The following is a 13,538-nucleotide window of genomic DNA, read 5'->3' as shown; positions in this document are numbered from 1 at the left end:
AAGGAGAAGAGAAATGCAGCCATAATAGAAGCACAGAGCACTATGGGGATACAATAGGTACGAGGTGCTACGGTGTATGTGGAAAGGAGTAATGGTTCCAGGACTTCCTTTCGGAAATGTGGTTGTTCGCTTGAAAGCAGGGGTACAATCGGGACTCTATGGGAACCAAAGGTCAGTGGGACACCTCGCATTGGGCGCTCATGGGAAGGCTACAAATGAAGCTGTGCAGGGTGATATGGGCTGGACTAGTTTTGATGTGAGGGGAACTCGCAGTAAAATTGATTATGTAGAATGACTAAGGAATATGGAAAAAAGTAAAGGGGCTGGGAGAGTGTTGAGGTATCTGTACAGGAAAAACATTGATTCACAGTGGAGGAAAAGAACTAAGAAGCTTACCGACAAGTATGCAGCCTGTAGGGTGGGCAACACAGCGACAAAGAACGTCAAGCGGAAAGACAGAGAGGCTGAAATAATCTCATGGGTGGCAGCAATGGAAAACAAACCTGCCATGAATAACTGCTTAAGAGGAAAAAACGAAAGCATGAAAGAAACAATTGATGATAACTCAAAGGGAAGCTCATTACTTTTCGAAGCATGATCAGGATGCCCTAGAACATGCACCTATAAAGCGAGATATAAGAAGGAAGAAGAAGCATGTGCTTGGTGGTGGTAAAGCTAGGGAAATGATGGAGCATGTTTTATTAGAATGAATGCCCAGCAGTCGATTTAGGCGCCACTGGCCGCCTTGAAGCCCTTGGGTTCAGCGAGAGCAGGGGAAAAGTAAACATGTCCGCAATAGAGATTAGTAAGAGGTGATTGGAAGATTGGTGTAAGAAAAGTAGGGAAACAATAAAAAAACAGAGACATACAAAGGCAAAGTTCATAATAAGGGGTCAGAAAATTTGGTTGTGGGAGTTCATCGTGGTTTTTTTCCTTTTGTTAATTTTTTAACCTAGGTAGGACATTAGGCAGTATGAAAGCAAGAGCTTGGTGGCGCAACGTATCACCCCGTTCCAAAGGGGATGCTCATAACACCCATCCACATCCATCCATCCAGCGTAGCTGACAACGACGCGGGTTAATGTGGGGGATGATAACATTTTAGTTTGGCGCTTTTGTTTTAGCTCCTATTTATTTCCTGTCACACTAAAACTAAATCCGAGAGCCTCATTTCAACCCTGGAAAGAAGAAAAAGAGGTACGAACGAAATTTTTATGGAGGCTGGGGGTGGGGGTGTAAAAAAAGGCGCAGTTCCGCCTGAAAGGCGAGCATCGATTACGATAGCAAATTAGTGTACAGCTGTACGAAGTAAGGATAGTAGTCTTATCGGCAGATGAACTTGCAAACACAGGCATAGACTAAATTAACGTGCCGGGTATCCCATGTGCGCACAAGCAGACATGAACACATCTCACTCCATGACCGTGGACACTTGCTGTCAAGATGATGGAGTGAGGAAGCGCGGCAGCAGCAGAGGGCGAACTTCGTGCTGTGTCTCGCATCAAGGTGGACTAAGCCGCGAAAACACAGCGCGCGGCTGACTCTGTCTCCATCGCAGATGGCTTTCAAGATACAGGGGCCCCGGCGCACGCATCCGCCCGCGCTTCCTGGAGTAGTCCGAGTAGAGCGTGCCCCCCTCCCCTCCCCCTGGAGCCTTGCGCGGAAGGCGTGCTTCCTCCCTGCTTTCCTCCCTTTCATGCGTGAGATCGAGCTGCGATTTCCGGCTAACTCTCTGCCGCTTTCGCCCGCACATACAGCATACAGTGCATGGTGATGATTTTATCACCCTTGGACTTTATACGGAACGTCACGGCGACGGCAGAAATGCGCTTGGAGTGTTCATATAATTGCTATCACAATAAAATGTATTTGGAGTCAGGACAGGGAGAGTGTGGGCGTACATGTTCGCATCTCTTTGTACGGGTTTTCGCTGAGTGCGGTTTGCGAATTGTCGCAAGCAGCTGTGAAGCATGGCTGCCCCAAAGTGTTAATCAGAAATAAAAGCTACAAATCTGTTTTCAGTACCATGCGCTGACTGTAACAAGCTCAGTTATACAGCTACATTGTTTACACGAATGGAAGTGGTGACTGAAGCCACAACAGCCATTCGGACATGATGGCTTCGCCTAGAGCCTTACAATAAACATTAAAATTTGTTACGTTAGGCACTCACTGTGCGATCTGGCTGATAACCTTATAGCATTTGGTGGTGTTCGCACACGCTTGCATTGAAGTGCTACATGATTTATTTACTTACTTACTTACTTATTTCATTTACCCTCAGAATAAGAAGGGCTTGCTATTTAGCCAGATCATGAATGGGGCTCACGTGTAAGGGCTGCAGCGTAATTTAAACCAACATCGTCTGAACAACTTTGTATGCTTACTTGTACCGTCCGATTATTTTATCAGAATGGAAGTGTTGTTTTGAAGACCTTAGCGCTGAGATTGCGGATGCTGAAATTATCTTCACTAAGTAGTTAAATGAATACTCCATTAGCGCAGTGATACGGTCCTCAAAGAACTCTCGTGATGCAATTAAAGGCTCAGATTGGTCGCCCGAAAAATAATCCTAAATATTCAGCAAAATACAAAAAAATCTTACATAAATTCTCACAGCAAAATAAAATTAATGAAGGCAATTTAACACTCGACCTTTGGTTTAAGGCAAAGTTAATTAAGGTACAATTAATTATCATAGAGTTAAGGCACTCGACTCACGACCTTTGGTATGAGTCGTACCCATGACCTTTGGGGGAGGTCGAGCCTAAGATCTGGCCTTGTGCACACCTTGTGACGAATATCGTTGGTCACGTCATGGCGTTTCTGCTGACATGGCCACTCAAATCACGTGACTCGGCCAGTGGCGCCACCAGACGTTGCCACACTTCTGCTAATGTGGTCACAATGCTTTCGCATTCATCCATGCAGGGATAACTATAAGTGCTCCTTCTATTTTTCTTCCTTGAGTTTTGTCATTGGGCATGTTTGTTGTACGAGGACGGGCGTATAAGTGAAAAAATACTCTATTTATTAGTGGCACGAGCATCAAGTGACACTCTTGTTTCTTGCGCAGCACTTCCGGTTCACCTCCTAAGACGACTGGGGAGGAAATTCAAAATAAATCATAAAAAGTGGAAAATATATTACAGTACAAAATTCATGGGTTTCATAATAGATATGATATCGTAGCATAAGTTTAGTTACAAGTTGAGTTAGTGAAGTGTCTGGAATAATTAGAATTAATCAAAAAGCACCGAGGCGGCCGTGGTCGAATTTCAAAATAAAAAAAAAATAGAAAAAGGCAGTACAGTACAAAATACATGAGTTTCATTATAGATATCTTATCGGAGCATAAGTTACAAGCCGAGTTGCTGAAGTGCCTGGAATAATTAGAATTAGGAATCACTGAGACAACCAGGGACAAAATTCAAAATAAATCGGGAAAAATGTTAAAAATAGTGAAGTACAAAATTCATGGATTTTGTTATAGATATGGTACGAAAGCGTAAGTTTAGAACTAGAATTAATTAACCATTTTTTACTGCATGTCAAACCACAGAATCGTAGAGTTTAGAGGCCCGCCACGTGAGCACAACTGGCGAAATTCCTGGAAGTAGAAAGCGGGAGTAATGACGTCACTAATTACATCACACACAAGAAGATGGCATGATTAATGGAAAACAGTTGCCTCCAAGTTGGGTTTGTGCATTGTGTTCGCCTAAGGTTAACCTAAAGAACATTTAAGGTTAACCTAAAGAAAGCTGAGGTGCGAGTGCCACTAAGAGACACCTAAGTCAAAGATTAGGGTCGCCTACCATTTATTTATACATTAATTTTCTTTATAGCGATTACCCAGGCAAAGTTTGAATGCAGGCAAGAGCTTATGCTCTCGCCTTTCCTTGCTCGCGCAATAGCGTGCGCAAGGAATGCGCTGATAACACAGCTTGGCTCATCCAAGAGCGAGGGAGACGTGGCATTGCTGCGATGTCCTCTCCCCTCACGCAATGCCTGACATGGCAGCAGGTGGACCCTTTCGCCCGCTTTGCTCCGTCAACGCGTGCGCATGATGTGACTGTGCCACACCATGGCATGATGTGCCATGATGCAATTGCTTGCCGCACAGTGGTAAAGGTCGGGAAGTAATATTCAAGCATTGTTTTTATATTGGCAAGGCAACATGCCAATGGTCCATCAAAATCCACAGGACACATTTCGCTGGCTCGCCAGAGGCACTCCACCTGTGTACCTTTTCATTTGCATGGAGGGGATCGTGATCTTGTTTTTTCCACTGATATCTACGTATATGCTCACAACGAATATCTTATATAACACATTTATATTCGTGTTGGATGCGACTTCCCTATAACGAGGTTCGGCTTTATATTGTCATGCATGCATTATTTTGCTATTTTCCGGTGGGTGTTTTTCACCAGATTATCACGTCTCATGAAGTTCCTAGAATGTACTACCCTGTGTCTTTTAATCAAGTGGCCATGTTAATATACAGCATCCACATCGCGCACATGCAACCTGATTAGGTTCTCCACAGAATCTGGCACAACATCATTCAAGAACTTTTGGATACGAAACGTTCGCGTTCTTGCCAATTTTTTTTTCTCTTTTATTCACTGTCACTACAATGTTGCAGCATGTGTAGTGAGACAGCCTTTCTTTCTCTTTTGTTGCTCTGCTCTAAATGAAAGCCAAAAGAGCTGCTGATCCGACGCAATAAAGGAACCTAAGTGACGCCAAACTTGTTCGAGTTAGTGAGGTAGCAGCAGTAGCGGATAGCATGGGAGCACAGCCCCTTTGCCAATAGCTGTTAATTACTTGTCTGCATTTTGAGGATGAAGGCAATGTAGGAAGCCCATCGAAGAGTACGATAACTTATCTAAATGTAGTTAAGGCTTCACACCCCTTGTGTCGCTGTGACACACCACATGGTCTGAAAAGTAGTATGAGATGCTATCATACACTTCTCTCTTGGAGTAAATGTGGTCACTGTCACTGTCTTTGGGCGAGTCAGCTTCAAAAGCTAACTCGAGCACTCTGGACTCTGTCAATTCATGCAGGCGAGCTTGCTTCTAATGGTGTGCTTCTCTCGATTTCTTCAGTGTGTCAACACCCGCAAGCATAGCACTCGGTGCACCCTCCACACTTCCACGCAGACCTCTTTTTAGAGGTCTGTAGAGACTAAGCATTCAGAATATTTGAGTAAAGTTCAGACTTGAAAAAGTACAGCTCACTACTTCGATCAAGTGGCGGCGACAGTGGGAAGAGACCGCGCTGATCGGGCAAACAGCATGACGAGTGCCACCACGTGGCAGGAACCAGAAGAGCAACACTCTGTGCCGCAGCTTTCGAACTGAAAGGAATCTAAAAACATTGGTTTTTTAGGCACACAGCCGACGCACGTATTGAGTCAAAACGAAACTAATTTTTGCCACAACTGCTGTGTAGGAAACCATGGCCGCTATCAATGTGATAATGGGTGGCGACTACGCAATTATGGAATCCCGCGGCCAATGCAGTGTTATGCGGGGCGGTAAACGCAAGAATAAAAGCTTTAAAGGCATGAATAGGCATGAAGCGTTACAACGTTGCTATCATTCACGTACGATATCCGCTTATGACTATGACGATGTCAACTTCGTCACTTCGTTTCAGTTGGACGCTAGCACCATTTTTTTGCTCTTTTGCATCGCACATTTCCAGCTCTTTCTTGCAAAAACGTATAGCTTTTGAGATTTACGGTTGTTATATGGCTGCCATGTCGTATAAGCATAGCCTCCGAGACGTATATTTGTACCGGCCGGCCGTGGCTTCCGGCTGCCTATTCGGGGGGGCCGAATAATTCGAAAATATCAAATTCCTGAATTCAAATTGAAGCGAATAGCACATAGAGAATAATTCGATGGAATATCCAACAACACCGAATATTTGTCCATCTCCATACAGTACTATGTTCATGAAGGCTTGATGCACTCGTGACTGACAAAAATAAAACCAATTTAGGAATGGAGGATTGAGAAAATCACTGCATGAGTGCTTTCCTTGGTGTGCTATTTTAGAGCAAAGCTTTCTTTCTCGTTTCCTTCAACCTTTCCACTACTACTGCTGCTGCTTCTGCTGTCTTGCACACTGCGTTTGGAGGCTGTTCAGCTGTTCATGTACATGGCAGGAACATGGCAGAGAGGAAGGGCAACGCGAGAAACTTGTTTAGACCTTTCCATCACGTCTCATGTGCACAGTGCTTTCTGGAACTCCCACAGCCTTGCCGCAATACCCTCTTGATGGCTGTAATGATCCGTGACCTGCGCAAAAGAATTGCAGAAACTGCAGCGCTTACTTTTATGCTCACGTGCAACTGTCCAGAGGGGAGGAACATAGAATGGTGGAGAGGAAGCAGAGAATGGGTAGATCGGTAGAACTGACGCAGCCATGAAATAAGTGAATGACAGCCTTGCTACTCTTCCCTCGAAGTTTCCATACATGGGGTTAGGGTGGGAAAGGGAAAAGATGACGTGAGAAGGCACGGAAATGCTGCTACATGCAACAGCAGCTGCGGCCAAACTGGATAAACTTAAGTTCAAGGTACAGCACGTTTCTGCTATTTCTGAAAAATAAACCCCATGTAAATTTGTAAAGCGGGAAATTGATGCATGGTGTGCAAACTCAAAGCTGCATTAAAGCTCCGTAGCGCTACAGAAGGGGTCACACGTCAAATCAACACTTCTGTGCCTGCCGTGGTAGCTTTGTGGCTATGGCATTGCTCAAGGTTGTGGGTTCGATCCCGACCATGGTAGCCACATTTCAATAGGGGGGGGGGGGAAATACCAAAACGCTCGTGTACTTAAATTTAGGTGCTCGTTAAGGAACCTGAGGGGGTAAAAATTAATACACACTCTACCACTACAGTGTGCCTCATAATCCAATTGTATAGTTTTGGCATGTACAGCACCATGATTCAAATAAAGTTTAGCACTTCTACCATGATGTAATGTGCTGTGTGAGACAACGGTAATGCTCAACCCTCTCAGATATCAACAACGGTGTAAAACAATGCCTCAAGCAAACAAATCTCACTGTGTGTTCTGTGTACTATGCAGACAAACAGCAGTGGCGAATGAAGGTAACATTTACCACCAAGAAAGCACTCTCGTATTGGCTGAAGAAATTAAGCATTCGCCGTCAACATCACCGCTAATTACCATCAATGAATGCAAACAGCAGAGAAAGCTTAGCATACATTGACTCCCACAGTGCGTGAGATCCACATAATTGTTTATGAATTAAATATAATTTGAGTTACAAATGGAAATCATAACTCATCTCAATGCCTATCATTTGCCAAGGCGCTTTACAGTAAGTGGTAACACCCTGTCACTGGTAAATTGCACCCGAAACAACTAGAGAAAGAAAATTTGAGAAAATGGGGAGGATACATCATTGTTAAATTTCCAGTGCTACGACACCGATATACACAGTTCACCACTTTTAGGCAGAGCAACTGATTAGTATTCAAGAACTCATCGCAGCTTCAGCTTGAAATGAATGCTAGCAGAATAATTTTCTTAAAATTAATATCTGCATCAAAAATTTTATCAGCTACTATTTCTTCAGTAATGCAGAATAAATGATGAAGCCACATCATGTTGAAGTCTTGTGAACTGTAGTTCTTGTGAGCAGAAGACCTCGTACAACAACGCACTAGTTGGTCATACTGCGTCGGGCTGCATCAAAAGAAAAACTGAGGTAGCACTTTGTGTAATGACTCGACAGAGCTCAGGGTATTTGTGCTGACATGAGGAACTTGTGGGCAAAGTCATGCCTGCCTGTCATAGCATAATTGTTGCTTTTCCCTTTCACTTTTTGCAGACTCCGGTGTCGGGTGACTATGGTGACTTGCAGGACAAAGTGTCACACTTGGATGCGGAGAAGGAAAACCTGGCGCTGCAGGTACATGGGTCTCATTTTCTTATATTTTTTGTGCATTGCATAGGTTGTCAGCTACTGCAAAATATGGGCATACTTGTGTGTGAAAAATTTGATTACCACACTGCATAGTTTTGCTCAAGATTGTAGCCAGTGGGAGGGTTAGGAGGTTCAGACACTTCCCCCAAACGTACTGGTGGCGAGCTCCACCACTGGAAAAGCTGGCGCCACCGTCGGCATGACGTGGCATGAGGGATCACGTAGACACAGCAGCTGCATTAGCTGCTTTGGAAGCGGCGAAGGGAGCTGAAGACGAAAGTTTAAAGTCCCACCTGTGCCGCGGTTCTGATTAAGTGGTGAGGCTTTACCGCCTTGGGTGTCAACTTGACAACACCTGAAACTACTATAATAGGTAGCGGCTGCCTTTGGAGGCGTGCAGCATCGTAGGCTACTGCTCAGTGCCGCAGTGCCGGACGTACGCAACGGAGCCCGGTGTCAGGCAGCCGCGGGGCAAGGAGCTGCGTGAAGCTTCGCTCGCGAAACTTAGAACCGGCAGACAGCCATTGGCTACAACTCGGGTATGCAGGAAGAACACACGCGAGGAAGATTTCTGCTACGGCGCCGGGACTGCGCGATGTTCGATGAGTAGCAGAAAACGTATACTCAGATGCTCGCCCGTGCCTGCTGCCCGGCTAATGTCAGGACGGTTTGGTCTATGAACTTGTTGATGCTAGATACTGGCAAGTTCACTGGAACGGAAAGGGAGCGGTAAGACGCACATTAAAGAAAGGCATGGCATATGGTCATGTTTGTGGTATGAAGAATTAATGCACTGGATTACAAAAAAGAAGCAGAGGGAAATCGCACGCTGAGAAGACCGATAAACATACAGTGCGGCCCAACTTGAAAAATAATATTGAAATGTCCAAAAATTTAGAAGACAAAAAAAGATTGAATCGTTGCGACGGTGCATCACAGTCGCCGTAGGCGTCTTAGTCTCTATAACTAAATTATTTTTCGACAGTTCTGATAGAGTCTACGCAACAATGGCTGCTAGTGTACTGTCAAATGCTCATATGCTGTGGCCTAAAGCTCACGGCATGCACACACACACATGGTGCGCGGACATGCATGCAGGCGCGCAGTCGGTCGCTGCGAACCCGTTCGATCGCCGCATTGAGGCTTCATTCTGTTATGCCCCATTTGTTTATACAGACAACCTACTATAAGAACATATTTCACATAGTTTCCTTTCAGCATTTGCCTGCCTTTCATGCAAGAAGCCGGTTCGGGAGACTCCTTCGCAGCGACTGCGCATAGTGGCGTTCGCTGTACGTATTTGGTAAAGAGATAGTGTCTGTAAACGATTCTGTGCTTTAAGTTTGCCCAAGATTATTATATCGACAGTCAAAAACTTGCCTCGTTTTGAGAGTACCTACATAAATGTTCAGGAGGGCTGCCATGTCGTGTTTTTATTGAGCGCCGTAAGCGAAACCTATGAGGAGCACGCCGTGTGATCTCTCATACTACACAAGGGAGGCGCTTCCGACAGATGGCAACTCCGTAACTCCTTGCCCCCAATATATGTCATTATTTCTCTGTGTCAAGAGAGAGAAAGGCAAAGGAAAGACAGGGAGGTTAACCAGAGATTATCTCCGGTTGGCTACCCTGTACTGGGGGAGGGGCAAGGGGATGCAATAGGTGAGAAAGAAAGGAGGATAAAAAAAAGGAAAAAAAAACTAAGCACACACACGCACATACACATGAACTATTTCTGTGGGCACTGTCACGCAGCCCGCAAAGGCATTCCTAGTCTTACGCAGTATCACCGTACAGTCCTACGTCACACAGTGTACAGTCACAATTTGTCAGAAAGTCTCGTGTCTTTCAAGTATCGCAGCAGCGCCTTCATAGTAGATCGCGCTGATGTTCGCGTAGGCCAGGTTCCAAGGATCTTGTTTTCTGTCATTGGGCTCTTGTCCAGTTTGTCTAAGGTGGCTGAGAGGACTGCTCTTCGTGGGTTAAAACAAGAACACTGACAAAGAAGATGCTCGATCGTTTCGTTGCACCCGCAGAAGTCACACAGTGGGCTGTTGTCCATTCCGATAAGGAAACAGTAGGCATTTGAAAATGCTACTCCAAGCCATAGATGGAGAAGGGTGCAGTCACGTCGTGGAAGCTCAGGTGGAATATGGAGCTGTAAATTAGGGTCCAGGGTATGGAGGCGTGCACTCGTGAAATCGGATGAATTCCATTGGGCTAATGTCAGGTCACGCGCAAGTGCGGAACGTTTTTTCGCTGCGTCGGCTCTCGAAAGAGGAATGGCAGCTCAGTTGACGCCGTCATGGGCAGATCGGGCAGCTGTGTCTGCTCGATCATTGCCATTTATGCCACAGTGACTAGGCAACCACTCATATATTATATCGTGTCCTTCGTCAACTAGTCGATAATGGACTTCTCTAATTTCTGCGACGAGCTGCTCATGTGATCCATGGCGCAGTGCTTAGAGTACACTCTGTAGGGCTGCCTTGGAATCACAGAAGACTGACCATGCGTGGGATGGTTCCTCCTTAATGAAATGAAGAGCCGCATGTATGTCTCTTTGAGTCTCTGTGTCAAAATTTACATGTTTCTATGGTTATATGACAGCAATGTGCTTGATTCATGCGCTATAGTAACTGAATATTTCAACATAGCTGTCGCTGTCACCGCAAAACCTGTCCTGAATATAGTTACTTCGTGTGGCCGTGGTTCTGTTCATTTATTCAACGCAATCGATCAAAGTTCCTACTGCTTTTGAAAGTTTTCCTGTGAGAATAACATTTTGTGCAATGTTCTGGCTCACTATGATTTACCTATGAAATTGACGAATTACTTTTCTCAGTAGACATTTTTGGGGCCATTCACTCTGAAACAGTCACTGCAGTGATCATCGATTATTAAGCAACTCATAATCTTCACTGTGCGATGAATCTGTGACGACAGGTTAGTTTCAGCAAAGTATTTTGTGCAAGTTGTTGTGCTGGACAAACCCCCAATACGCTGGTGACATATTTCCTGTTCATGACCTTTGCGTGAAACTCTGCGCCTTGCAGGTGAGTGTGTTGAGCGACCAGCTGGAGCTGCAGAAGGACAAGATAGCCGAGCTGGAGGCATCCCTGCTCGACAAGAAGCTCCTGCTCGAGCGCACCGAGCAGCTGCTCAAGCAGGTCAGGACTTGCGCCAGAAAAGTGGGAGGGCACTCTATCTGGGTTGGGTGTCTTCTGTTTGTACGAAGCTCACCATGATAGTTGTTTTATATCAGTGACTGTCATGGGTTCTTTCGTTTCTTGGCATGTCTGTAGCCCATCTGTGAGCCGCACCTCAGAGCTGTCTACCTTGTACAAGTGCTGTACTAGTTGCTTCGGGTATCTGCTTAGAGGTTGTCTAAATGTTCCTTTGACACTCATGACAGTCATAAAACATTAACAGAAGCGGTAATTCTAGCACATGCTTGTTTCTGTCAACCTAATAATCTCAATTAGGTTGACAAAGACTACCACAAAGACTGAGTTTTATGCCTGCTTTGTAGGCAGTATTGTCTCGGTAAAAGTGGCCTCATAGTGGCCCTAACAAGCAATTTCTAAGTAATGCTATCCAACAGTGATTTAAGCAGAACTGAACTTTTGTGCCTACCATATTTACACGATTGTAAGTCGAACCCCCCATATCGCGTCACAGGGAAAAAAAAAAAAAAGAGCATACCCGAGGGCGCATTCGATAACGAAAATTTATTGTTAGCTGGCATGGTCACTGGATTACTCGTCTTCACTAGTGCTGCCATCATCATCATTGCTGCGGTCCCACAGCGCGTTGTAGTCCAGCGAAATTTCACATTTGGCAAATGACCGCACCAGGACATCTTGTGGAACAGCAGCCCACGCCGAATGCACCCAACCACATGCAGCCGTCAAGGAGGCTCTTTTGACAGGTCCGGTTGGCATAATTTCACGGTCTTCTGCCGCCAGCCACTCATACTCATAGCGGAGCAGGGCCTTAAAATTAAGGCGGAGGTCCGGGCTTGTTTCATGACCATGTCGCACTTCACTGGCAGGGACCGATCACGCATTTCAGCGACGTATGCCGCAAGCTTTGCCTACAGCTCCGGAAAGCGTCCAGACTTTGGCACGTGGGAAATTTCTCACTTGCCGTCACAGGTGAAAATTTCGCTTCGCTGCAGTCGCCACTCTCACACCACCCATTCAGAAACATTGAAATTGTGGCCCGCTGCGCAGTGATTTGTTTCTTCGGCGTAAAGGATGGCAGCCCTCTTGAACGCTGCTGTGAACAAGTGCCAAACGATTAGGGGGCCTGGAGCATTCGTGACGACTGGGGAAGCATAGAAGTAGCACAGAACACCTATACAAACTTAGAGAAGGGAAACTGTACCTTCCACAGTGCAACGGAAATAAGTGTAGCGATGGCGTCGTGAACTAAAGTATGTGACCACAGATGGCACTGTACAACAGGAAATGGAAACGGGGTTTTGCACAGTATGGCCGCAGGTGTTCTGTGGCTTTAGTGGGTTTCTGGCTGCTGCGCCTCGATCGTGCTCCCGCCAGCTTGGTTGCTGTGTGGCAAATGTAGCGCCTACATATATATATATATATATATGTAGCGCTGAGTCATATCGAGTTAACGCACACTCTGAACTGACTTTTAAGGGCATCCCGAGCGGTTTTTTGTTTATTACGCCGCCGTTACCCCGAGTTGTGCCTCCGCGCTCCAACTGTTGCATTTCGTGTAGGGCTACTGACAGAATGCGGTTTCCAGGTGGCACAATGGCCTCGACTGGAATAAACGCACACAACACCAAAGATTGAGTAAGCCTGAAAATATTTTATTTGCATTTTACAAGTACAACAAAAAGCACACGTCTACGCATCCACACAAACGCGGTTGCATAGTCAAGAACATAGTCAGGGAATGGCTCATTAATAAGGGTAACACAAACGCACAAAAAAGAAGACCTAAGCTACAAAACATACGGTCGGCTGCTAAGTATAATAATTTCCCTGTCACCGCGTGTCACTTTTATACAGCATCATTACAGCACTACCAGGCTGGGTAGTTTGGCAACAGAACGCAACAGCTTACAGCCATCAGCTGCCTCTTCTTTACGGGTGTCGTAATTATCCTAATCTCCGCATCAACATCGTGCAAGTCCGCATACAGGTATCCGTATCTGAACCGTATGTGCCAGCTTAATACATGTGTAGTGAAATTATGATAACCACTGCGTCTTATCAAACATGTATTGGTTTTGCAAATGCGCATTACAGCTGACGGAATGACATACTGTAAGTGAAGCACAAGAGAACAAGGACAAAAGGAGGATACAACACTTGAAAAATAAATGAAGAGTTAGTAGGCGTACAGCAAACAAGCGATGACGGAGAACACACAATGATGCTTCGGGTGTTCTGTGACATCAGTCTGTGTACTTATGGTGTTATGGATATCAACGGCATAAAAATGTACTTTCAAGCGTACTCCCTCCACCTCCACCGCATTCATTATGATAATCAACACCTAAACAAAATGAGGCACTAGTTTTTGCC

General features: G+C 45.4%; 1 protein-coding gene across 5 annotated transcripts in view; it reads left to right on the top strand.

Annotated features, from left to right (window-relative positions):
• Nucleotides 1-13,538, top strand: part of Liprin-beta (liprin-beta 1) — a 148,843-nt gene that overhangs the window by 43,377 nt on the left and 91,928 nt on the right. For all 5 annotated transcript variants that reach the window (XM_075690852.1, XM_075690851.1, XM_075690850.1 and 2 more), the window contains 2 exons: nt 7,882-7,962; nt 11,034-11,147. In XM_075690852.1, the coding sequence (XP_075546967.1) occupies nt 7,882-7,962; nt 11,034-11,147 (195 nt within the window). The remainder of the gene's footprint in view (nt 1-7,881; nt 7,963-11,033; nt 11,148-13,538) is intronic.

Source organism: Dermacentor variabilis, chromosome 4 (genome assembly GCF_050947875.1).
Source record: "Dermacentor variabilis isolate Ectoservices chromosome 4, ASM5094787v1, whole genome shotgun sequence".
In the NCBI taxonomy this organism is placed as follows: domain Eukaryota; kingdom Metazoa; phylum Arthropoda; class Arachnida; order Ixodida; family Ixodidae; genus Dermacentor; species Dermacentor variabilis.
The sequence above is the reverse complement of the archived record's forward strand: the minus strand, read 5'-3'. Positions and strand labels throughout refer to the sequence as shown.